Consider the following 26,728-nt stretch of genomic DNA (forward strand, 5'->3'; position numbering starts at 1 on the left):
CTTATTGGTCAAAAACTAGTAAATTTGCTCACTTTTGTAATTTTCGCTACATTGCATGGATACAGAATCGACCTCCTTAAGAGCCGTCTACAATGGAAAGTTGTAGGCCGTAATAGTAAGAAATTGACCAATCACAGGCAAAGTACTGAAGAATAATCGATTGTGATTTGTCAGTTTCTTACTGTACAGTCTAAAACTCTTCATTGTAGACGACCCTTTATATGGTTGTTCTACAATAGCGCTATAAAGTTTTCTGTCACACATGCGCACTTTATCAGACTTTACTACATTATTAAAGTTGTCGATAGAGGGTTGCGTTACATCTGTGATAATGAAACGTGCTGTATTTTGTTATCAATGTGAGGTTGCAAAAGTTAATTAATTCTGCAAATCAATTTTAGTTGCGTAAATAAATTGCAATATATTGAATTTGTGCGTCTTTAATATGTTATCTTTTTAAGAGGTATTTAAAAATTTTCTATTCGATATAAAATATTTATATTTTAACATACTATTAATCAAACTGACAAAAATAATTAATGTATTTGTTTCTAGTCGTGTAGTACTTCGATTCATATGTACACAAAGGTAATAAAGTATTTTTATCGACGTAAAAATATACACAATAAACATCAAGAAACGTTAAATTACGAACGATGAGCGAGACACCGTCAACAAATGATGCACCAGAAAATAACAGTAGCTCGGAACAGACTCCTTATAATGGTGATGCTGAAGAACACACTAGTAAGTACCAAATATTTCAATTACAGATTGTACACATTTATCTTATGTTAAAACTGTTTTTTTTTCTCATCAGCTAAATCTCCGGTAAGCATAGATGAAAAGACCCCGGATTCAGTACATGACAATGGTGAAAATAAGACAACCACTGCCACTGGCAACACTAACAACACTGTGCCAAACAGACCAAAAAAACGTAAGAAAACTCCGAGGGATGCTACAGCACCGAAACAACCTCTCAGCGGTTACTTCAGGTATTTTCTGAAATAGATGTGTTGTAAATGTAATATTTTTAATAAGATGTAAAATACATACAGGTTCTTGAATGATCGAAGAGAAAAAGTTCGATCTGAGAATCCAAATATGACTTTCACTGAGATTACAAAGTTTTTGGCATCTGAGTGGAGTAAATTGCCTCAAGAGAAGAAGCAGGTTTATCTGAATGCAGCCGAGGAAGATAAGGAGCGTTACAATCGCGAGTTTAGCGATTACAAACAGACGGAGGCATATCGGCAATTTAAGGCTGGTATAGAAAAATTGGAGAGGCATGATAACAAGAAGGAAAAGAACGGCACCGAGATAAATACCGAACCGAACGTATGTGACATAATGTTGACGTTATATTTTAAGATTGCGACTTATATAATAACGGAATACTACTCTTTATTCAACAGGATATTCAACAAGATAAGGACAATGATTTTACAGGTTTTGACATTCCTATTTTTACAGAAGAATTTTTGGATCACAACAAAGGTAAAAAGTTGAAGCAATTAGCATAAAAAGTATATAATGAAATAAAATTATAGTACGTACTAGTGTGATAATATAATACACAAAATCTTAAAAATGTTTTAACGTTATATTCGTTCAGCTTGCGAAACTGAATTAAGACAATTGCGGAAAGCCACGTCCGATTATGAGTCTCAGAACGCGGTTCTCCAGCGACACGTTGACAGTTTGCATGCAGCTGTGAATCGCTTGGAATCTGAAAATAATCAACAACGGACGATTAATCAGGCACTGCAGCGTCATTTGGAATCTCTTCGAACGCAGTTGGTAGGCTGTTTCGCTACCACACCACTTCCAGGTAAATCTTCGGAACAAAGTTTTGTGTGTGACTTGACATTTTTTATTTGAAGGATATTTATCTTATCTCGTGTAAACACTGTTTACAGGCATACAAGATGGTGCTACGATGAGCAATATTGACAATTATTTCGAAAAACTGGAATCGATATTGACCGGTAACGCCGAACAAAGTTTACGTAATGCAGTACGTAATGCCGTGACTCGTCTCGAGTTAATTGGATGACGTTCGCCTCTGAGCAATACGATCAGTACGACAAATTCAACCAGCACAACAACTAGCACATCGTTGAAATATCATCGTTCAAGGCACTCTCATCGAAAGTAGCAAAACCAATTTTGTGATTTTAGTTGCAGTTTGCAAGTTTTACTTTTTTTTTTTTTTTTATGGCATGGATGTGAATGAGTGCTAATTATTTAAATAATTGCTATTATTGTTGGTATATCCATACGTAATTAATTTCCTCATTTTTTCACGTTTATAGAGAGCCAAGTTTCGAGAATAGTACATGACGATTATTTAAGCTTTTGTTGTGTCTTTTGAATGAGTAATTAAATTTTACAGTCGATTTATGTACGCGTTTGTAAAAACAGATAAACTGAAGTAATTCATTGATACAAGTTTCGACGACAAAAATGCCCGATAATTAATCTGAAGAAATATACAAATAATCTAAATTGTCAATTATTAACCTTTTTGGTACAACAACAAGAATTGGCCAAGAAGCACAACGTAAATGTATTGCTTGTCTCAGTTTAAAATTTGATTTTAAAGATTGAAAAAAATATATGAAAGAAAATATATTTAGCGCTCAGTAATACTTATAATCTTATTATCACGAATTATTGTCCATATTTAGCATGTTTTTTATCAGTTGATTCCACGTGAACCTATAAAAATATAATATTACTTTTAAATATAATATAACTTAACATTAATCACAAAGATATAAAAATGATTGTTATCTCTAGATTTTTAAGACGCATACGATCAAGAGGCACGGCAGTGCCCTCGCATCCATGCGCGCGAATTGTATTTACCGTAAAGAAGCCGCATTCGGCCGACGATATTGCTCAGCTTGGAATATAACAGCTTCAATTTGCGGACTCAGGTTGACTATAACGCTTTTTTTTATCGCCAAGACAGATCGTATAAATTCAAAGGTAGATTGAGTATTCGATGTCAAGTATTTTTGTATCGCAGCGAAAACAACAGTTTGAAATTTTTCTCTGAAAACACGAAGATCAGTTGTTAACAATTTGACATTATCTTGGACAATAATAATATCTCGGGATTTGTTCACCTGATCCGCTTATCTTCATCGTAATAAGGACTTTTGATTACAACATTGATAAAATCAATTGTGTACAATTTATGTGGATGATGATCGTGAAGCTTCATGTAGCACCCGAAGATGTTCGGCGAACAAATTTGAATAATATATTCCGTAATGTGTTTGGAATACGTTCTTCCTTCTTTAAGCATTGTTTTTAGAAGCCAAGTTATCTATATGTGGATGTATATAATAAATACATTTACAAACAATCATAATATTGCATAATTTATAACTTCGTACCAAGTTTGCGTGTTTGTGCATGACATTATCCGATGATATGTTGTAAAAATTTGACATCAGCATTTCCAAAATTAAACGCAGAAATTCAGGTTTTGCCTCTATAAAGCATTTTAGCAAAGTTTCGGAAACTTTGAAACTACAACCGCTGTTGATCTCGGTTATTAGAATCGGCAAATACTGATCGAAGATATCCCTGATCATTGCTTGCAACAATATGTCACCTTTGATATTTAATTTTTCCAAGCCCAGTATCACCATCGAGAATATTCTTTTTCCCAAGTGCTTTATGTGCAACTGTGCGGAGTTCTCGGATACCAATATGGTTTTGTTGACGAGCATCCTTAACATATCGTTCGGTTGATTCTGCAAAACCCAAGATTTTTCTAAAGAGATGAGAATTTCATAAGTCATTGTTAGATTACGTACTTTGATGTACAACATCGGAGAAATGCAAAGAATCAACGTTCCTAAACATCTGTAAATCCAAAATGCAAGTTCCGAATCTTTTGTTTCTTCTGTTATAGGTAGTAGAATCCACTTCTCTAAATTTTTAAAATACGTTTTACATTTTACGGTGTATTGAAGCTTCTCCTGCTCCGACTAGAAAAGTTTTTTGGTTGCATTGATTTACTTGTGGAAAAGCATTTATGTTACGTTTGTGTTGTAAGATTATTCTTATTGAATATAGAAGAATTGAATTAATACCCTTAAAGCGTTCTGTTTCTTCATGAACAATATGATGAATACTAGAATGGGTTCATTACTGTTTTTAAATTCTTGCAGATCGTAATCTGTAACAAACAGTTCTTTGATGTCGTCGAGTTGGATAATGTAATCTTGCAAAATCTTGATTTCTCTTTTATCTGTGTCGTAACCAACAATGGAACATTTTATCCAGGCCTGGAACATTTTACATCAATTATTTGCCCCCCGTAATGTACGTAACACACATAAACACTCTCGTACGCACTTGAATGAGAATACTATCGAAATTCGAAACTTCCTTCTTCAATTTTTGTGTGGCTTGCTTGTCCTCAATAATCAGTGCTAAATAATATTGTGTGATTCTGAAAATAGAGAAAAAATAAAATAGAGATGATATTATTTCAAATCAACCATCCGAAAGAAGAAATTTTCGAATTGTAATCAATTTTACCTAATATCTTTTACAAGTACTGATGCTGCAAAGTGTTGAAACAAAGACACAGCAGAATGTTTGTACTTTTTAGCAATAGCTCGGTCTCTAATTGCTTCTGTTGTGAACATGACAGCTAGTTTAGAAATAATTTTGTAATTATTATCGGTGAAAACGGGATCAAAAACGAGCTGGCGAACTCTAGAAGCAACAAAACACCACAGCGCATCTAACATTTTCCTAACACCATCTATAAGCAAGTATTAGATTATACGAGTATAGCGTATGTAAAACACACATCTTATACAATGTATAAAATAAAAATAAAAACATACCAACCAGAATTGTCACAAGAAGTCTGCAGAACAATACACTTCTCGAAAACGTTAGCGAGCATGCTCAATAAAAAGGCGATTCTATTTTTGGGACACTCCAAAAGATAACGATCGATCCAACCACCAATAAAAGTATATTCACCCAAATCCAGTTTCTCATTGCTGGATAAAATCATATTTAATACATCGATAAAATTAGTCATCATAACGCGAGACGTTTCGTCTTTGCGACAGCTAATCAGATTGATCTATCAAATCAAACGAATTGGAATATGTAAAGTAGTTTTTACAGTTTGAATTGAATCCGTAAACACAAAAAGTGAATCTTACTGTTTCTATAAAGTGACTTGTTATGGAAACAAAAGATAATCTTTTCTCATTAAACAATAGAAGACACATTAACTTTCCTTTCCAGATTAGGCTGCATTTTTTATTGTATTCGTTGTTTAATTCTTGTGTAGATGGCAAGAGATCCAGCATTGTTGTACACTGCAAGAATGTACATTATACTCGTGATAATTAATAGTTTAAATCTTTCTCTTTTAATTTTGCTTACCACGTTTGTAATATCTGCGGTAATAGCTAAAGTAACAAATAACGACATAAAATTGTAAAGCCCACTCTCGGAAAACTCGGCAACTTTGTTTTTTGAAAATTTCGTATATACACGCCCTTTAATTTGATTCCAATACTTCGGATCTGTCTTGCCATATTTTTTCAAAAAAGTACCTGAAAATTTATTTCTCATTGTACAATTAAAGTGCAAAATGGATTAGCCAAACTCACCTATCAGATACAAAAACATTCCGTAGCTGGATTCTTTTGAATGTTCAAACTTATTGTAAATTCTGTCGTTAATTTGCTTTAAAATATTTTCAGCCGTCTTTCTACGAAAATAAAAACAATTTTGTGATTTTTTAAATATACAACTACAAAATTTATATATAAGCTGCATGTGTACTTTTCCAGAGACAAGGTCCCAGAACCGAATGTCTGTAATAAGAATGGCTGGTTCAATCTCTTGTGAAAACAATCCCAAAGAAAAGATAAAGTTGTTACGCGTGGTTCCCACCAGTTAATGATAAGATCATGTAACAACGGTATTATGATTTTGAGTTCAACATCAAGTTCATCCCTCTCACCGTCTTTCCCACCTTTGCATACGTATACTTTAAGAATCTTTTCTATCTCTTTGTAATTAGATTTAATCTACAAAAGAAACAAAAAATATATTGCATGATTTGTGTGAGTCAATTTCCGTGTATTGTACAGTACCCTTGAGGAATTCGACTGCAAATATACACCATCGTTGCTGTATCCATACAACAAAGACAAGTGGTACATTAGCCATATGCAAAATAGTTCGGAATTTTTGCAAGAAAAGTTCACATTTGTGTAGCAGGTTGCTTGATTCTGATCTTTACTTAATATCTTATCGATACAGTTATTTACATAATCCCAAAATATCTAAAACAATTTATATGTATACTGAGTATATATACACACACAAAATAAGAAAATACGTTTTAAACACAAATTTACCTTGGTTTTCATCTTTTCTTCCAAACTATCAATAAATATCTGAATCATAAGCCACACTTCTCGTGTGCAAGTGCAGAAATATGGTGTTTTTTGAGTGAGATCTTTCCAATTTAAAGACTAAACAAATAAAAAATATATAAACACACGATTAAGATGCTCTCTCGTATTAACATAGAAGTAAAATAAATTATTTACTCTTTCAAATACTTTTACAGCAGTGTATACGAGATCATTGACGATCATTTCGACAGTATTTTCGAGATCTTCCGGCGATGCATGCATTTGGTATTGATACCACATAGTTCTTGAATGAACCAATGTGACAAAAAACCATCTTAACTCTATGTGCATATGATACAAGTGATATTCCGGCTGCTTACACTAAAATCACAATAATTGCATTAGCATCATGTAGTTATTTGAGATAAATAAAAAATCTTTATTCCAAAAATAAGTTGTGTGCAATTTACTCTATTGCCCATGTGAGAAGCAGCATAATATAGAATTGAATCCGGGATATTTCTTAGAGTGCTGAGAAAATGCTTAATGATATTAAATAGACAATCCACATGTTTGTTAATTTCAGGTATCAGTATTTCTAACGTACGAAGATCCCACTTTATGCTGCAATATCAGATTTAAAAACAATCCACTCATTGCAAAGAATCACAGAAGTGATTTTTCACTTACCTGTTTGTATATGTACGAAAATATAAAACAAATTCACAAATCATTTTTCTTATAGAAAAATAATCTATGCTATAATTATCACATGATCCAGGTATTGTAGCTGAAGCTCTTTCATTTCTATTTAATATTTTTAATTGCATCCTGTAAGAAAGCATATAAAAATACATATCTCTGCTTTATAAATATTGTATAGCACTTACTCGGTATATAAATTTTTAATAAACATACAATATATATATATATATAACTATTTTTTAAAATATATTCTTACTGCAAGCAATCAATGAAATGATTAAGATTCATTATAGCAACAGCTCCAGGCATAACACAGTCAAAGAGCCTGACTTCTGTGTGTGAAAAAGGATAGTCAATTTGAGGAAAAAGCACATTATCCACTTCTTTGTGATAAAACAGACTGTTTCTATTCAGCTGCCAATCATTGATGTTTACCTTACCGCTACAATCGCAAGTAACATCAAGATCCATTTGTGGTACATGCAACTGTATCAAAATATGTAAATATTGTGTGTGTACAAATGTATATCAGTATGAGTTATCCATTTAAATTTTGTAATAAAATATAATAAAATAATAGTTTTCTCTTGTTTACTTGTGAGAAAAATTGTAAAATTCAATCTTCGATCTTATGTCAACAGAAATTGCAATTTATTGGCCGATCTCGACGAAGTTTCTGACTTCTGACGATGCAAAAATATCCAATGTTTTTTTCTGGCAAACGATTGCAGGTGACAACTTTCAGCAACATTCGTGCATTTTGGCGGCACTTTCAGTTCTGTTTCACAAAAGAGTCCTCTGCCGGAGCAAGTGTGTATTATTTTGAACTCGCGCACGCAACTTTCGGTAAAGATACATCAACATTTTTTAGACACACATTTTAACTTTTATATTATATATATGTATATACTTTTTTCTCAGAAAGACATACATAAACGCAATATATATAAATAAGATAATATTCAACAAAGAAAACTATAATTTCTGGGGAAAAAAATTCACGAGAACGTAGCATTTCTCACATGCTATACATATATGTAAAACCTTTCCATCTCGTTGTGATTTAAAGGGACGTTGCAAAATAATACCGATTCCGGTCAGGATGACGCTTCCATTTTCTCGCGATCGTGAGATCGTGATTTAAAGTTCTGCGGGATTGTTTACAAGTTCGCACACACGCGTCAAAGATGGCGTCGAATATGACGAGTGTATCGGATCGCTCAGCCACGTGCGCGTAATAAATACATACATAACGAGAGACAAAATGCGTTCCCGGCACGTCGGTCGTCGAGTTAAACTTGTCTGAGCGAGAGGAGGACACGTACGTTCTGACGTGTTACGCATTCGCGGATACTTCTCGCCCGGCTCCGATTTCGAATGGCAACAGCGGACGAAAAATCGCACAAGGGTCATGTCTGTGCACCCGATGACTCACCCGTCGATGTCATTCGACCGCAATCAGGTGACGATGGTCCTTTAAGAGAAATGATAAAAATGGAAAAAGCAAATCCCAATATGAACGTAACTTTGAAGGAAGTAACGCCTCGTAATCTTCGCGACGAGGTACGTCCACGTTTCTTTCCCGAATAAAAACTATTCTTTTGAGTCTCTCTCTTCGAAACAGCACGCGGATTTAGGTTAGATGCATTAAATTCATTTGTGCTTTGCGGAATACGTATTTCTGTTCTAATCTCGTACATACTAGCTGCGTTCTCTCTTTTTTCTGTGAAATCTCAACTTTTTACATCTTTTTTATTTAACAGTTTTTAATATGAGTATAGTTTTTTATAATACAAAAACTAAATAATGTACAAAATGAAGCTTGCAAACTTTTTGTTTATATTTAATTTATACAGACAAAAATTTTATATATATACATATATATACATATGTAATATATTTTTTACAAGTAATATATTTTGATCTTTTAAATTGACAAATATAAGACAATTTTTATTTATTTGTCCATAGCCTCCTTTCTTGCAAGCCATATTTCATAGAAATATAGAGGCAGTTCGTGGGTTGTTGGAACAAGACGATGTCAATTGGCAAGATAAGGAGCAACGTTCTCTCTTGCATGCAGCAGCATTTCGGTTAGTATCATTGTAAGAAAAACCATGATGAGAACTTTATATAAAATTTTTTAATTGTGAACAACAGTTGAGAATGTCTTTGATATTTTTATATTTTAGAGGAGATGCCGCTATTGTGGAACTTCTTTTGTTGAGTGGTGCCACAGTCAGCAGTAAAGATAAAAAATGGTTAACTCCTCTGCATAGAGCATGTTGTATGGGTAACGCTGAAGTGGTGGAAATGTTGCTGGAATACAAAGCAGATGCAAACATGCGAGATCGTAGCTGGCAGACACCTCTTCATGTAGCTGCGGCAAATAATTCTATGCAATGTGTAAATCTTTTAATACCACATTTGATAAACATCAATGTCACAGACAGGTTTGTGTGTGTAACTTCAGTTCAATTCTATAATATAACGATTATAAACTTTAATAAAAAATTGCGTCACATACAATTTTTAATTCTTAAATTTTATAGAAGTGGGAGAACTGCTCTTCATCATGCTGCTTATAACGGTCATCTTGAGATGGTCGAGCTTCTCATACGCCTCCGTTGCGTAGTAAATGCTTCCGATAAAAAAGACCGGAGAGCTTTGCATTTTGCAGCTTATAACGGTTACGACGAAATTGTGAAGGTGCTGATAGCAGCGGGCGCCGATGTCGACGTTAAGGTATAACTTTGTTATGAGACAAGAACGCTCTAGGTTTTATTCCACACATGTTTATATTTTCTTATTTGTATGTTAAGGATCGAGACTTATATACTCCATTACATGCAGCAGCTGCGTCTGGTAATGTAGAGTGTGCGCATATTTTAATCAATGCCGGGGCAGATATTGAGGCCAAAAACGTATACGGAAATACACCGCTGCATATCGCGTGTCTTAACGGATCCGCTCATCTTATTAAGGAACTTATAGCTAATAATGTTAATTTAGGTAAGTCGTTATATCGTATTGTAACACAGTTTTATTATCAATTTATCTACAAATAATTAAATATTGCACTTGTTACAATCGCAATAGAAGCTGTAAATTATCGTGGACAGACCGCATTGCACATTGCCTCAGCCAGTATGTACGGCGTTCAGTGTTTCAAGATGCTTATACAAAATGGGTTGAGAGTAAATGTGCAGTCGGAAGATGGTCGTACGCCATTACACATGACTGCGATACATGGAAGATTTACGCGATCTAAAACGCTGCTGGATTCGGGAGCTTTTCCGGATTCGAGAGACAAAAATGGAAATACCGCTTTACATATCGCTGCTTGGTAAGTCGTATATTAAATTAAAACTATTAATTAGACATATTTTTATGTGTGTCTGTGTAGACGTTTCAACGCGCGCGCAAATAGTATAATCAAAATAACATTACAATCAATTATTATCAGGTTCGGTTACGAATGTCTGACAACGTCTTTGTTGGAAAGCGCTGCATCTCCTGCCACACGAAACGCGCAACAACGGACGCCTTTGCATTTAAGTTGTTTAGCGGGACATATAGAAGTAAGTCGTATAAAGATTTATCACTGAAATCTATATTGCAAGAAAATAATTTTCGACTTGTTTCTATATTGTTCCACAGGTATGTAGAAAATTATTGCAACTTGATAGCAGGCGAATTGATGCGCGAGATAGCGGTGGTAGGACTGCATTGCATTTAGCGGCATTTAAGGTAACGTTTTTGCACGTTTCACTTTATAATATTCTTAATTATTTATTTTTCGTCGTTTGTTTATTATTTAAAAACAGTTTATACGTATTTATTATTCAATGTCACATGTCGCGGACAAAAAAAAATATATATATATATATATATATATCGCGATTTTGGTCCCGAGCAGGGGTGTGTGGACTGTTTAGATCTGCTTCTGTCAAATGGTGCTAACTTTCGTCTTGTCGATAACGACAATCGATTGGCCCTTCATCACGCCGCGAGCCAAGGACATTATCCTTGTATTTTCACCTTGGTTGGATTCGGCAGTGACACAAATGCTCAGGACATAAACGGTGCTACACCCTTGCATTTAGCCGCAGCGGCTTCATACGAGTTAGTATTCTTATTATCTCTCTTATCTCATTGTGTACGCTCGTTGTAATTATTTTGATTGTATAGAGCTCACAAGTGTGTGCAATATCTGTTACAACATCGAGCGGATCCCCGCTTGCGGGATAAACGCGGCTTCACTGCGATTCACTACGCGGTAGCGGGTGGCAATCAGGCCGCACTGAAGGCACTTTTGGACGCTTCGTCTGAGAGTGACGCGATCTCTTCGACTAGTTCTTCGACGGGGCAGGACTCGTTCTCGCCAGCACTCACTCCAATACATCTCGCGGTAAACTAAGAATTTTATTTAACACACATAAACGAAAAATAAGAAGAATAATGTTTAATTTACGAGTGAAAATATGTTACCAGGCATATTATGGTCACGTAAATATTTTGAAGCTGCTTCTACCCTTATATCCCAATACAAATATCAAAGAGGATAGCGGAAAAACGCCATTAGATCTGGCCGCCTACAAAGGACACAAACAATGCGTCAAGCTATTATTGCAATACGGAGCTTCGGTTTCGGTGCAAGTAAGGAAAATTGAGATTATTCGCGCACATTTAATGTACATAAAACACTATCTTTGAAGTATTAACGTATATCGTATTTTTTCAGGACAATGTTACAAAACGCACACCTGTACATTGCGCCGCTGCGGCGGGCCATACCGATTGTCTGACCCTTCTGCTGCAGAAAGCGGACGATCCCAACGTGGTGAACCATTATGATTCCAAGATGCGCACAGCCTTGACGCTGGCTGTGGCAAATAATCATCCCGAGTGTGCGATGCTGCTGTTGAGATACAAAGCCGACTGCAATCTGCCGGACATTAACAAGCACACACCTTTATTTCGAGCGGTGATCAATGAACACGATAATCAGCTGGTGAAATTGTTGTTAATTCACGGCGCGCGAGTAGCCGTGCAAGACGCAAACGGTAAAACGCCATTACACTTGGCAGCTGCCTGCGGCAGGTAAGAATAATTGATATTTGTACAAAAACTGTTCATCGCGGATTTTTTCTTTATCTTCAAGCATATTCGTAGATTATACGCGTTGTCAGCGCTCGTTAAAACAGACCCAACTGCTGCCGCGTTAAAAGACGATCAAGGATGCACAGTGCTTCATTGGGCTTGCTACAACGGCCACTCGAATTGCGTGGAATATCTTTTGAGTCATAATGTGTTCGATTCTTTGGAAGGTAGAAGTGTTTTTCTCTTCGCTTTTTTAAGGAAAGTTGCACAGTAACGCAACTCAGAACTCTGTTTGTTTTACAGATACTCCGTTCTCCGCTGTACATTGCGCCGTATATCAGGGATCCGCGTATTGCTTGGATTTGTTAATTAACAAGTTTGGCGGACAAGCAGTCGCGGCGCCAAGAGATTCATCCTGCGGTTTGTTACCGTTACACGTTGCTGCCAGCGCAGGATCCGTCGAATGCGCACGACTGATCCTGAACTCCGTTGGAGCGGAATTAGCAGGGCTTGAGACGAGCGATTACTTCGGACGAACGCCGCTTCTTTGCGCGGCTGTCAACGGACAGAGTAACGTCATCGGTAAGAGTAACGTCGTCGTCGTCGTCGTCCTCGTCATCGATCGCAGTTCTATGTATTTGCGTGAACACTAATGAGATATTACGAATAGAATTGCTACTCGAGTGGAAAGCCAATGTACGCGCCGTCGATTCCAACAAGAATACAGCGTTGCACTTGGCGTGCCAAAAACGCCAATCCGCTGCGGCGTCTTTACTTCTAAATTGGATCGAGCAGTTTGGTGGTTCCGATGGCGACAAGTACGCAGTGCAGTCGCAACAGCAGCAGCAGCAGCGAGTAGCCATTATCAATATGACTAACAAACAGCTAAGAACGCCATTGCATTTGGCAGCGAGAAACGGTTTAGTAACGGTAAACTTAGTTTAAAGTTTTTATTTTATACATGATAAAAACTAATGTCTCTTGTTGAAGATAATTCTCAAGTGTTATTTTGCACAGATCACGCGTCGTTTATTGCAATTGGGTGCGAGTGTCGTAGCTATAGATGCCGACGGACTCACGCCTGCGTTAGCTTGCGCTCCAAATCCAGCGGTGGCCAAGTGTTTAGCTACTATTCTCACCGCGCACGGTAACGTGGCAATGTGGTTTTTGTTTTGTTTTGCTTTTATTTACTTGTCTTGCGTGTAAATGTATAATGGAATAAAATTATAATCTAATCTTTTATTAATCAAGGTCAAAACGGAGAAACCGCACAATATTCGCCATCCATTCAGCAAACATCAGAGGTATATCTAAATGGACGAAGTAATGTGGACTCACAGCATAGTTCCGACTCGGAGTTTTACTGACAACAAGCATCAACACGCTCGGATCGTCAAGCGTTCCAAGTACGTCTAAACGGTGATTCGACGCACGGCAACGTTGACGCCGCCAGTTTAATATGGACGAGTTGCTGGCTCTTTTCAGTTCTAACATAATCAGCGACTCCAACACGAAGCGAACGATATATACCTTAACCTAATCCTAATCAAGTCGGACAAACGAATCTCTTACAGTGATCTCGTTATGCTGCAATTCTGACAATACCATGTTTCTACTATCGCAAACTCGATAGAATTAATAATCGACTGCCAAGAGGAATATACGGATGCACGTATGTAATCAGAGTTACTTAATGATAACTTTATATACAGATATCTAAATATACATTTAAGAAGCGAGCGGTCTGTGCATATGAAAAGTCATCTATAGCTATTTAAAATACATTTCCAGTAATTACGCATCTTGATGTGCGAAGTACAAAATTATTTGATACGCGCGACATTACATTTCTCAAAATTTCATATTATACTTTTAACGTGAACACTAATACGGCCATAAACCGAGTGCTGGTATATAAGTGCGCAATTTTAACCCTTGGACTAAAATTCGCCTGTGACGGATACTAAACTGATTTAGAAATCCGCTCGGACGAAGATTAAATTAATCCTGCGGCGATGAGAAAAACATCACGTGCCGTAAGCTTTATACAAATCTTCATAATTTAAATTAAATTTGATTACGTGTATTACTTTTAATTTTATTTGTTTTTTATTTATTATTACTCACAATATTTTAGAGAACGGAACGCGACGTTAACAAAACGTTTAGTCGTATGTGCTATGTTACGTGTACGTAATGTGTGCGTGCGTGTGTGTAATTATTTGATAATAATCATGGTATTTAATGTTGATAAACGAGATTAACGGGATGTCTATTACTTGGAGAAATCTGAAGAATTTGGAATTCTTTGTTTTACAAAAAACTAAGAATTTTCTGTTTTATTTTTTTTGTTTTATAAAACAAATCTCAAAGAAATTTTACAGCTCAGGAAATTTTTGTTGTTTGAAAGTTCTTTCTTGAGAAAGACAAATATTTTTTGAATTACACTTCTAAAATATTATTTTATCTGGAAATTTTAACGAATGCCTAGGCAATCAAGGAATTATCAGAGAAGTTCTTTTCGAAAATTGAATAGACACTCTCCTTTTTTGGGGGGAGGGGGAGGGGGATAATAATAGAACAATTTATATGTTTCTCAATTACTTATTACTTATGTTTTATAGATAGCATGTTATCAGCGCGCATTTACAAAATTAACATTCTATTTAATGCTATTGTGAAACACATGTCTTTAAGTAGAAACAGTAAAAACTATTTTCTATTTATTAGTAGGCCCCAATTCCTCTTTGGACAATATCGAGATTTAATTTTATCTTTAACAAATTATCGACATTATTTTAATATCCTTCCTTCTCCTCTTACATATCTTACAAAATAATAAAAACAATAATAACAATAATAAATAACCGCAACAATGATTGCAGGTTTTATCTTCTAAATTGTTAAATGAGAATATGATTAACGCGTACGCATATGTACCAACTTTATATATTTCAAACGATGTTTGCATAAATTTTTTAAATAACAATTCTCATATGTATGCAACTATTAACTATATACCACGAGCCTCAAGCAAACAATAATAATATAATTATTACAAAATAATAATATAAATTATTCGTTACCAAACGCGCCAAAATCTTTCGAACAAATCTAAAAGTGCAATAAGCGATTGAGAATAATTGAAAAAGGTGAATGAATTTAACGACAGCATTAAATATATTAATTTTGTAGTCGAATATAACAAATCTCAAATATAAGCGCAATCTGCTCTTACGGCAGATATAATTAGATGTCAAATACCGACAGATAGATTATGCTCAATTAATTGCATTTACTATAATGTAGTTTATTTTTTTCTAATTAGTTAGACGAATGTCTTCCATTCTCAGTAGCATTTATCAATTCTCCGAAGAGATCTGCGCTGATTTATATTTTATCTGCGTGTTATTTATGCAGAAAGATCTTTTGTCGAACGACTTTATTTTGGACATACATTCGTGAGTTGTTTCGTCGCATGAAAAAAAAACATAGGATTATGATTAGAAAGATTATGAAGAAATGCTGAAAGTATAAATAACGCGTCTTGTGATTTACTGATTGTAAATATAGCAAAATTGAACAATTTGAACACAGTCGAGAGAATTCTGTACATAAATTCAAGGTAAGCATATTTATTATGAAAAAGAGAGAATCTAGCTATTTTCTTAGACATTTGTAGTAAAGCCTAAACTGCCTGACTATAAATGTATATCGAATGAAAAAACACAGATTGTAAGTATATAAAGATATGCAGAAAAACCGATATCGAGAGGAATTGAATCAGAATCATGCCGAAAAACGTTAAAAAAACAATTTAATGTAGTGATCGTTTTATTACTTTTGTACTTATGAGTTACCCCCAATGAGTTTTGCATTTACTAGATTGTAAGCATGAGTTTCAAAAGGACGATATACATATGTACTGACGCGATTTTAACTGTTAATGTTACATGCATAATAAATATAATAATTCATCGAGAGGAATTGAGTCGGAATTGTGTCAAAACATATAGGTATTTCATTTTTTTAGAATGTTTTACGTTTCATATATTTTTGAGCAATTTATACTTTGACTGCCACACAAGCGATCTATTGTATTATATGATAATTTTATTACACACAAACACACACACACACATATATATATATATATACAATACCTCTCAATATATTATTACATCGCGCTTAAACCCAATAATTATATAATATAATTAAAGAAATTGTTGATATTGTAGAAATTGATACTGTGAGAAATTTCTCGAATATGTATGTATGTACATGATTTTGTATTTGTGACTGTTATATAAAACAGAAAAGTGAGAAAAGAATAATATAACATCGGGAAACATATTTTTTCTATAACTTCTGATCTTACACATTTAACGAGTTTTACAAACATGCAATATATATCATATTACGTATATATAAAGTTACATTTTAAGAGATTCTGCTATCATACATCTGTATTGCAAACATTTGTAATCAATACATGTCATTATTTTATTTCCTGGCGATACTCTATCTGTTTTTTCTTTTTCAAATCCATTCATTTCTGATTTAATTTAAGTTATAAATTCGTGTGAAAAAAATTTGACGAATCAAGATTCTCTGATTCGAGTTTTCGAATCAAAATCGGATATACTTAGATATTTGGAAATATACTTAAAAATTCTAAATTCTACGAAGATTTATATTACTTACAAAATAATCTTTGTACCATACACTCTCATTTATTAGTTTACTTCATTAGTTTACTTTCTCATTTATTTGTTTATTTCTTTTTGAGATTTTCGTCCAGATGTGACGATATGAGGTAGTCACTACATTCTAGGAAAGCATGCAAGCGAGTAAGTAGTTGTCATTGCAACACGTCCACTAGGGACTCAGGCGATCGATATCACAAAGGAAAGTATATCTTCGACTGCATTCGACAGCTATCGAGCACTACTGTAAGCAAGATAACAAGAAATTAGGAAACTTGTGTGTCATGATCGCGCACATATATACAACGATTGTATATTACAAATATATATGAATAAACTAGTGGCTCTGGCTGTTTTGAAAAAAGCTCTCGGCCGAAACGAGGATAATCCGTCAAGTACTGACAAACGGGTGTCCGGAGTATACGAGCTTACAAGGGATATTTGTATATAATTGACGATGGTTGGTCTCAAATGTTCTACATAAAAAAAAATTATGTAATATCTATACATAATTGAAGATTACTGAAGATCTATAGAGAGCAAGATCTCGACAAGCAAAACAGAAACAGCGATAGACTAGTATGATACTGTAGGAAGTCGACTGTTCCGATAGCAACTGTTCCACGGTGGATTGCAAACCTCTAGATCTTTGTTTTGCGCCAAGAAGCTAGAGTTGCATCATTACGCCTTGGGAGTAGGAACACAGGAAATGCTAAGAGCTTAGCGTCTGATCCCGGCGACGAGACTCTAATTTATAGACACTATTTCCTCCTTACGCTATAACAAATAGATAAATATAAAATCGTGCTATGATAGAAATAATCTCGCAATTGTTTTTACTATATGTGGGACACTATATACAAATATACAATGTAATTAAGATAATATATAATTATACTTGAGATATATAACAAGAAATAGTTTAATTAATATTTACAACTTATCACATATACATATATAATAGAGATATGTACAAAGAGTATATATATATTACAAAACTTTTATATATAATACTGAAGGAACGTTTGGCGATAGTAACGTATTTTTAATCAATTGTTGCTTTATATATATATATATATAAAGCAACAATTATTATTATATATATATGTACATTTTTCGCAAAACATGTGTTTAAATCAAAATCCTTTCATACTTCTAAAACACATGTATTCGAATACATTAACTCTCGTTAAACCTGAAGTGAATAAGGTTCCGTCTCGGAATCTTTGGTATTTTTCTCCAGGTTCTCCGGCGATAACTCCAGACAAATGTTGACGTAAGCGTAAGCGTTCGCTACGATGTTCGGCTGCTTCTCTTCTGAAATCGACACGAATCGCTGAAGACTGACATCTTTCGGCTGAGACCACACGGTGGTGAAAATCTGGCAAGCGTTTGTCGAAGTGCTGTCTGATTTCTTCTTGGAGAACTTCATCTCGATCTCATCAAGACTGCGTCCCCGTGTCTCCGGCAATATCGTCAGCGCAAAGATAGCGCCTAACAGACCGGCTATGCCGAATATCCACATCGTAAATTCCAGACCGATCACGGCGTTCAGATCTGGATACGTTTTGATCGTGGCAAATGTCAGTATTTGCACAATACCGGTCGTGAGACCACCTAAGCCACCTCTAAACCTCAGCGGATATAATTCCGAAGTCATCACCCATGGTAACGTGAGGAAACCGATCATAGATGCGCCTACGTGGATGCCGATGCAAAGTAACAACATCCACGATGGAAGATCAAACCTAGTTGGGAAAAATCATGTATTGTACAATCAAGAGGATTGTTAGAAATATGTTAAAGACAAAGAAACAAAAAAGTAAAAAAAATATAAATAAACATTAATTATATAAACATAAAAATATGCAATCTTAAAATCCAAAGATTTATATAATAAAGATATATATTACTTATATATAAGACTTATATAATAAGACTTATATAATAGGTTCAAAACACAAACCTGAAGGAAAGAGCGATCCCGCTGGCCGCGACGGCCATTGTGAAACTACTGGCAAAAGTCAAAGACTTTCTGCCGAAGTGATTGGCCAACGCAGCGCCAAAGATCGATGCAAACAGTCTGATAACAGCTATGCCGACACTTGCGGCGTACTCGTTCACGTCTATGCCCGTGTCTTTGAGCATGCTCACGGCGTAAAAGAGAATCACGTAAATACCGGAGAGTTGTTGAAGCACAAAAAAAATGAGAAGTATCAGAAACGGTTTCCAGATGTTGGGCATATGCAGTGCTCGCAGTAGACTCTCTTTCTTTTCTTTTCGCTTCGCGTTTGCCTCGCAAAGTTCCTGATACTCCTTGTCGACGTTCAGTCCGGGACCTCGAAGCCACAAAAGAACCTCCTTGGCCTCGTTTGTTCGACCCCGCGAGATCAGCCAGGCAGGAGTCTCCGGCAGTATCCTAGAGAGAAAGAGAGAGAGAGAAGTAATACTTATTTATCCATCAAAGCTAACAAAAACTTAAAAAGAGCTTCAAGATTTTCTGCATTTTCATAATTTTTTATCTCACATAATCCCAAAGTAAATAATTACCGTATTAACGCGAGCGACAAGATCGCGGGTCCGATGCTGATGGCGGCCGCCTTTTGCCACGTCGTGATGGCACCCAGAATGTACACCATTAGAACACCCAAAGAGACTAGAACTGGTCCGCAGCTCGCGAGCCACGCTCTTTGATCGGGTGCTGCTGTCTAAAGTAACATAAAATATTTTTGTTTTCCTCAAAATTGAAAATGGAATAAAAACTCATAAGTATCGCATATCATCTGTCCGCGCGCATACTTCGCTAACGTAGAGATAGAGTCCATTGGCCATGCCGGTTCCGATACCGCTGATGAATCTGCCGGCGTATAACATTGGTAAGTTTCTCGATAACGCAATTAGCAGCCAGCCGACGACGTGCGGCAACGTGGCCAGAGCGATCGCGAATCTACGGCCGAAACATTCGGCGCAGAGTCCAGCGACAAGGGCACCAAGGGGATTTGAGACAACGCCAAGGGAGGCGACCCATGATGCCTGTGATTGATCGGCGAAGTTTGACTCGATCAGCTTCGGTATCAGGATCGCGCTATATCCTTGAGACAATCCGACGGAAATCTGGCCGGAATGAGCGGCCAAGCCTGCGAGGATCTGTCAAATATCCAAATGATATTCTTTATGAGATATTTGTTTTTTTTTTCACAGATATATATAAAAATATATATTTATGTGCAACAATATAGCACTATTTGTTTGTCTGTTTGTTTGTTTGTTTTTTTTTTTTTTTCAATAAAATATGTACCCTTCTCTTCCGAAAAATGCGTGTTCGAAACGGGGAAACATAATGTGTTGTGTATCGAAAATATATTAATTTGCACTACTATTTTGACACATACGTCGCCCAGTCAGAAATCGACGTCGATCAACCGTAGATCGACTAGTATAATCGACGTCGATTCGACAAGGTATTTCTGACTGGGTCGGATATACCGCTTTCAGAAGTAGATGTTAAAGAAATGACGTACGTGAGGTTGACGTGTAAATTACTCTTGATCATATTACATATTCCTTCTTACGTAATCGAATTGTATACGTACGTTAACATTGTTACGTATTGTGGAGCTATTGTTACATAACACGAATGATTCACTTGATAGGACACTAGGATACTATATAGGAGCGATTAAAGTTAAAACAAGTAATTGTGAGACAGATCGTATTTTTCTCAAAATTTCTTTGGATTAAACAATTAGATTCTTCTTGTAATCAGAATATTGTTTGAGAAACAGCGATAAACTTTTCTCTTTGTTTCGAAGAATTCCCGATACATGTGAATGGCGTGCTTTGTCGTATCTCATTCGAAACAAAAATTAAAAAGTCAATATATGTTATATTGCATTAGTGTATGAAATATATGTATACATTATACACACGTATCATGCGAGATACTGAAGTGCGTCAGGACGTAACATTTGCGCGACACGTCGGTACACGAATATATCATCGCGTTGCGCCGTCAGTGTTATTATCATTTCGATCGCAAAAAAAGATCTACAAGCTTCAAGAAGGTCGGATATCAAGGTTCATTTTGTTCCGGATTATAAGATACCTACGCACGATTTTCAATGGAAATTTGCCTTTCGCAACAATAAGAAAGTAGAAATAAAAAGAATTTTAACAAACATACATTATACAGATCGTACACAAATAATAAAAAAATAATAAAACTAAGTGAGAGCTAAGCACTGTATGTACGCGTGCAAAACACTTTTTTTAAATTAAATATCTAATAAATTAATACACAATATATTTTGAATTAAATTCAAAATTCGGAGATCGAATACTTGTGATTTACATTAAAACAAATTTCTTTTTATAAGTAAAATAATAATTTTTTATTATATAATAATTTTTTTATTTTGGTTAATTTCTTTTTATTTTCTTGTAGATGTCTTGTTACAGCAATTGCGCAACACGATATTTCTCGTTTTGTTTCACGATTGTCTCACGTCGAGAATCTCCGATATGTTTCATTGACATTCTTTCCGAGAGCAAGAATTTTAGCAAAAAGATACACACGCATCCGTTTCGTCTATTCGCGCATGATTAAATAAATACTTCATGTAAAGTTACTTATCCTGTTTGTTAGCGCTCTTTAGTATCTGTATTGGCTGTTTTATTCAAGAAAATACCGCAAAATAAAATATCGCGAGATAAAATATCTGCGTATTTCGAAATTAGTAAAAATATGAATAAACAAACATTACGCATTAATTTCAATTAACACTTTTGCTAGCAAATGTGAACACCAACCACATAATAAAGCATAAACAAAAATACATTAGAAACTTTCACGCCCAGTACTTTCGGTCGCCTTGATACTTTACACACTACTTATAAGTTTTGTTATTTTTATTTATGTAGAAGAAGGAACGGGAAGCAGAGCCCGTAACAATAGCACTTTTATGTTTAAGTTGCTAAAATTGTACGTAATAAATGTATACGTAATAAATGTATTGACTCTTAAGTGTATACATTTATTAAATTTGACGTTTTACTGTAACATAATTAGTAATGCGAAAACCAGTGAACTTACACCTTTCTTGTCGTCGAAGTGAAAAAGCTTCCACCAGACTCTCGTTTCTCGAGCGATCATCGCGCAGACCAGTGTCTGAAAAAAAAAAAAAAAAACACGATAAATTACCAGCAATGAACGGTGTCCGTTGAACGTTTTCCTTTTTTTCTATCATTTCGAATTGCGAAAATAGTTCAAAAATAACGGACGTGCGATATACACTTAGAGCTCAATTTATAAATAACATATTAATTTTGCTTGTTTAAAAGTGACTCCGATAATTGCATGTTTCTTTTCCGGTTTCGAATAGAAACGTAAATTCGTGTAACCTACCCGCGAGTTTGACAAGTTGTCAAGCAAATTCACTTCCGGCGTGTGTGTGACTCTTCGTCTCTCATTGCAAATAACAGTGATGCACGCGAGAGGAGAGGGAGGAGAGACAGATAAAGAGACGAGATCGCGCGTTTGTTCGGAAAATTTAAATGCTCTGCGGAGCTGGAAATACAATAATCGGATAATTGCGAACCGCAAATGAAAAGTCTTCTTTTATTTGCTTTAATTTAGCTTTGTATTGTTTAAATTTAATAATTTATGAATTGTTGTTATTTGTGCAATGGGTTTTTTAATTGCGATAAAAATGAATATTTTTTTCTATTTATTGCCGCTCGAGCTTCCGTGTGGCGTGACACAACAAAGTGAACAGTATAGTCGCGCGATTAAACAATCGTGTTCTCGCCACTCAAAATGTTTAAAGAACTTAAAGCCGCGGCAATGGTGTGTATAACAAGGTCTCGTGAGTAAACGAGATCGGCGGCCGGACGGACTCATTATCGCCGCTAGATGCTCAATCGAATTCGCAAGTTTAACGTAGTTTAACCCATTAACGGGGCACAAGAGTGCGAGAGAGAATTAAAGGTTTAAATTTTATTGTTTTCACGTAGCGCGCGTCCATTTATCATTGCTTCGCGCAATTTCACCGCCGTCGCGTCGTACGTCATATTTGTGCACGTCAATATTTATTTGATAAGATCAACGCCGGTTAACAATTGTAAATCTTTGCAAATGTTAGCGCACAGATGCGTTTTATGCGCTGGAAGAAAAACGTCGCGTTATCACTGTGAGACGTTGAATTTATTAAAGCCGGTTACACGCGCGGATTAAGAGCCTTTGCTCGTCGGACGAGCGACACATTCAAATCAAAATGACCTCGTTATTTTATTCGATATTACAAAATTCTATAATGTATAAATATACAAATTTTATGTTTTATCAATGTAAATGTATTTGTAATTTGTCAATTAAACTCGTTTTATCGTAAGAAAATATTTTGGTAAAATAAAAAAGATCAAAGAGCTCTTGTATGAACATAATTGCGAAACAAATGCGATGCGCAAATGAAGCGATTTAACAATTAAATTCAAAATTGTTGAAGCTACGTTTGCATATTGCGCTCACGATTTGCGCCGCAACAAAACATTATTGATATATACACTTTATGTATGCTGCAGCAAAATACACATTGTGCAACAATACAATTGCGCGAATCAAGAAATACTCGTTGTACGATACATGGGATGGTATATGTATTTGCGTTACGCGTATTTGCGACAATTTTATCCAAACGCGATATATATTCGTTATTTGTCGGTGTTTTGTACAAATTTCTATATCTCGTCTCAATGCAACAATACAGACAAAAATACAAATACAAACAAAATAAAAACGGCAGCGTTGATCACAACAATTTAATGCATAATGCGTGTAACATCGCGCGTCAAACTCGCACGAATACACGCAAAGTTGGAATCGGAATTGAATAAGATCGTTTCCGTTTGTCGATGTGATCGTGGATAATGCTAAGTAAGTGTAACAACTGCAGGTGACGGGCGCGATCCTATCGACAAAACGCTGTTGCGGTAAGCACGATCACCTTGTAATTATTTAAGTCGAATAAAGAAAGTGATTTTTATGAGAAGCGCGAGCAAATGAACGCTCTCGTTCATTAAACCGCGCTTTTCCACCTATATCGTACCGCGTTAATACATTTGTTTATACAAACTGCTCGCTATTTTTAACAGCCAAACGCGAATTGGCAGTACTTTGAGATCTCGCGACGTGGACGCTTTTGAATTTATTTTCCGAATGCACTTGTGTGTAATGCGTATATTATTGTCTTACCAATAGAACAAAGAAAATAATATCGATATAATATTTAATTTGCAATTGGATGTTGCAAATTGATATTTATGTTAAGAACAAAATCGAACGACAACAACTTTTATAAGAAAATATTAATTGATTAACGATGTAAAAGACGTCAGATATGAAATTACTTTTTTTGTGAGAGTTGAAATACTTTACGTTACGCGCAAATTATTTTAAATCTGTATTTTGTTTTTAAATTAAATGAAAGAAAATTAATTTTATTGAGAGAGATATATGTAATTAAGATATTCACTTTGATGAAAAAAGCAAAATAGAATATAAATATAAATACATATTGTATATGATAAAATATATAATGTTTACATTAATACATATTATAATTATTATAAAATATATTACTACAAAATACATAATATTATTATTAATTTATTAGTAAATAATTCGTTATTTATGCACAATTAAATTGGCAGTAGCTCGAATTGGTCTCAAGAAATATTAAACTTGAATTTGAAAAAGAAAAAAATCTCTCAGTGCGATAATACCTTGCTATTATCAGCTGCGAATTCGGGTAGTGGTAGATTATATATTCTTCTTTTTAAATTTTTTACACACAAACTTCATTGTTGTCTTGCTTTCATATCGATGCGCGCACAGACATCAACGAAGACACTCCGCATCTCTCGTATCATCCCGCAAGAAATTTCTCATCGACGCGACTAATGTTCGCTAATATTACTCTCGTCCGCGATAATCGCTTCAGCTGCGAACACAAATCGTATTATAAATGAACACAAACAAAAAGTCGCACGAAGATAATTTCAACAGGTAAGTGCGATTTTTAATCGTTTGTGGAAATGAAACGAGCAAGAAAGAAGGAAAAACGCCGAAAATCGGAATTTTAAGATAAAAAACACAGGAGGCTTAATCGTTACGCGGTGATTTTTTTTACGAGTTTTTTCTGGGAAACTACTCTTCAGAAAACTTGTCAATCATTTATTACGTATATATGCATCAAAGTCCTCGCGCGCACGTGCTCCAAACACGTTGTGCGTCCAAGACAGATCGAATCGAGAGAGAAGTCGCCGAGATTGTGTTGTTGATGATGACGCACCGCCGCAGCTTTTTTCACGCCCGAGACACACTGAGATGATTTTCGTCCGCGCCTTCGCATTTATAGCAGCGCGGCAAAAGCAGCGGACGAATCCTCATGAAACGCACCGCACCTCGTCATTGCTCGCGCGAAGCGCCCTTCCCGGATCCACCCCGGTTGCTTCGCCTCTCTCTTTTTCTCTCTTTTTCCAAGAAAGAGAGAGAGAGAGAGAGAGAGAGAGAGAGAGAAAGAGAGAGAGAGAGAAAAGAAGCAAGAATATGCGACTGATATTTTTCTCCAATTACTCCGCGCAGATTTATTCTGTAAAATAAATAATTTATTTTTATCGATGTAACGACAACACGGATCTTGATTTTTTTTATTGCTAGAAAATAATTAGAATCGCGACGATTGTCAGATGCGCGCGAACGTGACTTAATGTTACACACACACACACACACACACACACATATTATGTAGACAAAGGGTAAAATATTACTTAAACATCGCGAAATATGCAATTTCATTCTCAAGTTTGCGGTTTGGAGATTGCGATCTGTGCGAGACTTGTCGACATTTCGCGTCGTGATACTAAATAGAATTTCCCAGCAGAAAGAATTCTCCGTTTTTTTGTGCACCGTCATTGTATAGATCCTATTGTTGATGAGTGATAAGTCTAATTCGACTCGGCAATAAATGTCACCCGATTCGTGCTCGCGAGTTAACATACTTTTCTGGGGAGAGATAGTATTAACGGGATGAACGACGGATACGAACGCGATTTCAACATCTGCAAGTAAATCTTATGTAAAAATGATTATAAAGAAAAAACAGTCATGATAAAAAATCGCTAAAAACATCAAAAACTTAGACAGAGTTATTTGATACAAATTTGTATTTGAAAGTTTTGAGAGATGAAGAAGCTCATCTCTTTAAAAGTCATTTTTTTGCCTAGTCCAAGTTCCACGACCGCATTTTACCAGTAAAAGGTGTCATTACATTATTTATTCATAACGGTCGCTAAAATGATTTTAAGTTTTTGATTTTTATAAAGAATAATGAGCATATAAATAATGCTTAAATTATGTATTTATCGTCGCGATTTTCTATTCCCTGACCTGTATTAATGCAAGAGGCAAGAGAAGGGACGAATGCTGATTTTTGTTGTATAATTTTGACACTCGCATTAATGGCTCATTTTTTCTCATATTACATATATACATATATATAATTCTTTCAACTTCATTTTTATCAATGTGAATAAAAAAAATTTGATCTCTGCATTTTCAAATAAAAGTCATATTGTACAACAAACGAGCAAATAAAGAACAAAAGTGGCTTCGAATCTGTGTTGGTTTATCTTTAAATCATGGATGTTTCATCTACACTAGTACATAAGATATTATTCTTATCAGCAAAGAGGCCTAGAAATTACATTGGAGTGCAACAACGCTGCCGGCAGTCG

At 35.3% G+C, this 26,728-nt stretch overlaps 4 protein-coding genes across 8 annotated transcripts; 2 read left to right on the top strand and 2 right to left on the bottom strand.

Moving 5' to 3' along the window:
* Positions 1-283: 283 nt before the first annotated feature.
* Positions 284-2,665, top strand: LOC109853560 (high mobility group protein 20A-like). The gene is made up of 7 exons (XM_020425788.1): positions 284-463; positions 556-747; positions 821-998; positions 1,062-1,341; positions 1,419-1,500; positions 1,619-1,834; positions 1,923-2,665. The coding sequence occupies exons 2-7, from the start codon at positions 657-659 to the stop codon at positions 2,057-2,059; spliced, it is 984 nt and encodes a 327-aa protein (XP_020281377.1). The 5' UTR covers positions 284-463; positions 556-656; the 3' UTR covers positions 2,060-2,665.
* Positions 2,205-8,003, bottom strand: LOC109853556 (protein MMS22-like). 2 transcript variants are annotated; one of them, XM_020425781.1, is made up of 20 exons: positions 7,723-8,003; positions 7,384-7,613; positions 7,113-7,253; positions 6,893-7,046; positions 6,618-6,803; positions 6,423-6,539; positions 6,156-6,347; positions 5,842-6,089; positions 5,667-5,767; positions 5,437-5,609; positions 5,211-5,369; positions 4,885-5,128; positions 4,567-4,795; positions 4,381-4,477; positions 4,116-4,310; positions 3,837-4,010; positions 3,411-3,773; positions 3,138-3,340; positions 2,875-3,063; positions 2,205-2,724 (listed from the first exon to the last, which is right to left on the bottom strand). In XM_020425781.1, exons 2-20 carry the CDS (start codon positions 7,596-7,598, stop codon positions 2,670-2,672), a joined length of 3,435 nt encoding a protein of 1,144 aa, XP_020281370.1. In that variant the 5' UTR covers positions 7,599-7,613; positions 7,723-8,003; the 3' UTR covers positions 2,205-2,669. The 2 variants fall into 2 exon arrangements, with proteins under 2 accessions (XP_020281370.1, XP_020281369.1); XM_020425780.1 differs by having other exon boundaries at positions 3,411-4,010.
* A 111-nt stretch (positions 8,004-8,114) lies between these two features.
* LOC109853558 (serine/threonine-protein phosphatase 6 regulatory ankyrin repeat subunit A-like) lies at positions 8,115-17,816 on the top strand. Of its 2 annotated transcripts, none has more exons than XM_020425782.1 (17): positions 8,115-8,690; positions 9,099-9,220; positions 9,320-9,586; positions 9,680-9,872; positions 9,950-10,139; positions 10,227-10,473; positions 10,594-10,708; positions 10,788-10,877; positions 11,047-11,252; positions 11,319-11,538; positions 11,622-11,786; positions 11,872-12,230; positions 12,303-12,457; positions 12,534-12,812; positions 12,901-13,160; positions 13,248-13,377; positions 13,482-17,816. In XM_020425782.1, the coding sequence occupies exons 1-17, from the start codon at positions 8,505-8,507 to the stop codon at positions 13,595-13,597; spliced, it is 3,300 nt and encodes a 1,099-aa protein (XP_020281371.1). In that variant the 5' UTR covers positions 8,115-8,504; the 3' UTR covers positions 13,598-17,816. The 2 variants fall into 2 exon arrangements, with proteins under 2 accessions (XP_020281371.1, XP_020281372.1); XM_020425783.1 differs by having other exon boundaries at positions 8,118-8,690; positions 9,320-9,580; positions 13,482-17,815.
* A 129-nt stretch (positions 17,817-17,945) lies between these two features.
* LOC109853559 (facilitated trehalose transporter Tret1-2 homolog) lies at positions 17,946-25,301 on the bottom strand. Of its 3 annotated transcripts, XM_020425786.1 has the most exons (7): positions 25,174-25,301; positions 24,716-24,933; positions 22,029-22,103; positions 19,736-20,083; positions 19,487-19,644; positions 18,903-19,355; positions 17,946-18,684 (listed from the first exon to the last, which is right to left on the bottom strand). In XM_020425786.1, the coding sequence occupies exons 3-7, from the start codon at positions 22,086-22,088 to the stop codon at positions 18,126-18,128; spliced, it is 1,578 nt and encodes a 525-aa protein (XP_020281375.1). In that variant the 5' UTR covers positions 22,089-22,103; positions 24,716-24,933; positions 25,174-25,301; the 3' UTR covers positions 17,946-18,125. The 3 variants fall into 3 exon arrangements, with proteins under 3 accessions (XP_020281375.1, XP_020281374.1, XP_020281376.1); XM_020425785.1 differs by lacking the exon at positions 24,716-24,933; XM_020425787.1 differs by lacking the exons at positions 24,716-24,933; positions 25,174-25,301 and adding an exon at positions 22,341-22,417.
* Positions 25,302-26,728: the final 1,427 nt, after the last annotated feature.

Source organism: Pseudomyrmex gracilis, unplaced genomic scaffold (genome assembly GCF_002006095.1).
Source record: "Pseudomyrmex gracilis isolate BER0280 unplaced genomic scaffold, ASM200609v1 scaffold_50, whole genome shotgun sequence".
Taxonomy (NCBI): domain Eukaryota; kingdom Metazoa; phylum Arthropoda; class Insecta; order Hymenoptera; family Formicidae; genus Pseudomyrmex; species Pseudomyrmex gracilis.

Excerpts from the sequence above, each read along its gene's own strand:
- LOC109853560 (XM_020425788.1), top strand. The coding sequence starts at position 657 with ATGAGCGAGACACCGTCAACAAATGATGCACCAGAAAATAACAGTAGC. Across the intron at positions 748-820 it reads TGATGCTGAAGAACACACTA|CTAAATCTCCGGTAAGCATA; the intron begins GTAAGTACCAAA and ends TTTTCTCATCAG. Across the intron at positions 1,835-1,922 it reads CGCTACCACACCACTTCCAG|GCATACAAGATGGTGCTACG; the intron begins GTAAATCTTCGG and ends CACTGTTTACAG.
- LOC109853559 (XM_020425785.1), bottom strand. Across the intron at positions 20,084-22,028 it reads ACTTCGACGACAAGAAAGGT|ATCCTCGCAGGCTTGGCCGC; the intron begins GTAAGTTCACTG and ends GATATTTGACAG. Across the intron at positions 18,685-18,902 it reads GGGATCGCTCTTTCCTTCAG|GTTTGATCTTCCATCGTGGA; the intron begins GTTTGTGTTTTG and ends TTTCCCAACTAG.
- LOC109853556 (XM_020425780.1), bottom strand. The coding sequence starts at position 7,598 with ATGGATCTTGATGTTACTTGCGATTGTAGCGGTAAGGTAAACATCAAT. Across the intron at positions 6,090-6,155 it reads TGCAGTCGAATTCCTCAAGG|ATTAAATCTAATTACAAAGA; the intron begins GTACTGTACAAT and ends TTTCTTTTGTAG. Across the intron at positions 5,768-5,841 it reads GGGACCTTGTCTCTGGAAAA|AAAGACGGCTGAAAATATTT; the intron begins GTACACATGCAG and ends TTATTTTCGTAG.
- LOC109853558 (XM_020425782.1), top strand. The coding sequence starts at position 8,505 with ATGGCAACAGCGGACGAAAAATCGCACAAGGGTCATGTCTGTGCACCC. Across the intron at positions 10,878-11,046 it reads TGCATTTAGCGGCATTTAAG|GGGTGTGTGGACTGTTTAGA; the intron begins GTAACGTTTTTG and ends GGTCCCGAGCAG. Across the intron at positions 12,231-12,302 it reads TTGGCAGCTGCCTGCGGCAG|ATTATACGCGTTGTCAGCGC; the intron begins GTAAGAATAATT and ends GCATATTCGTAG.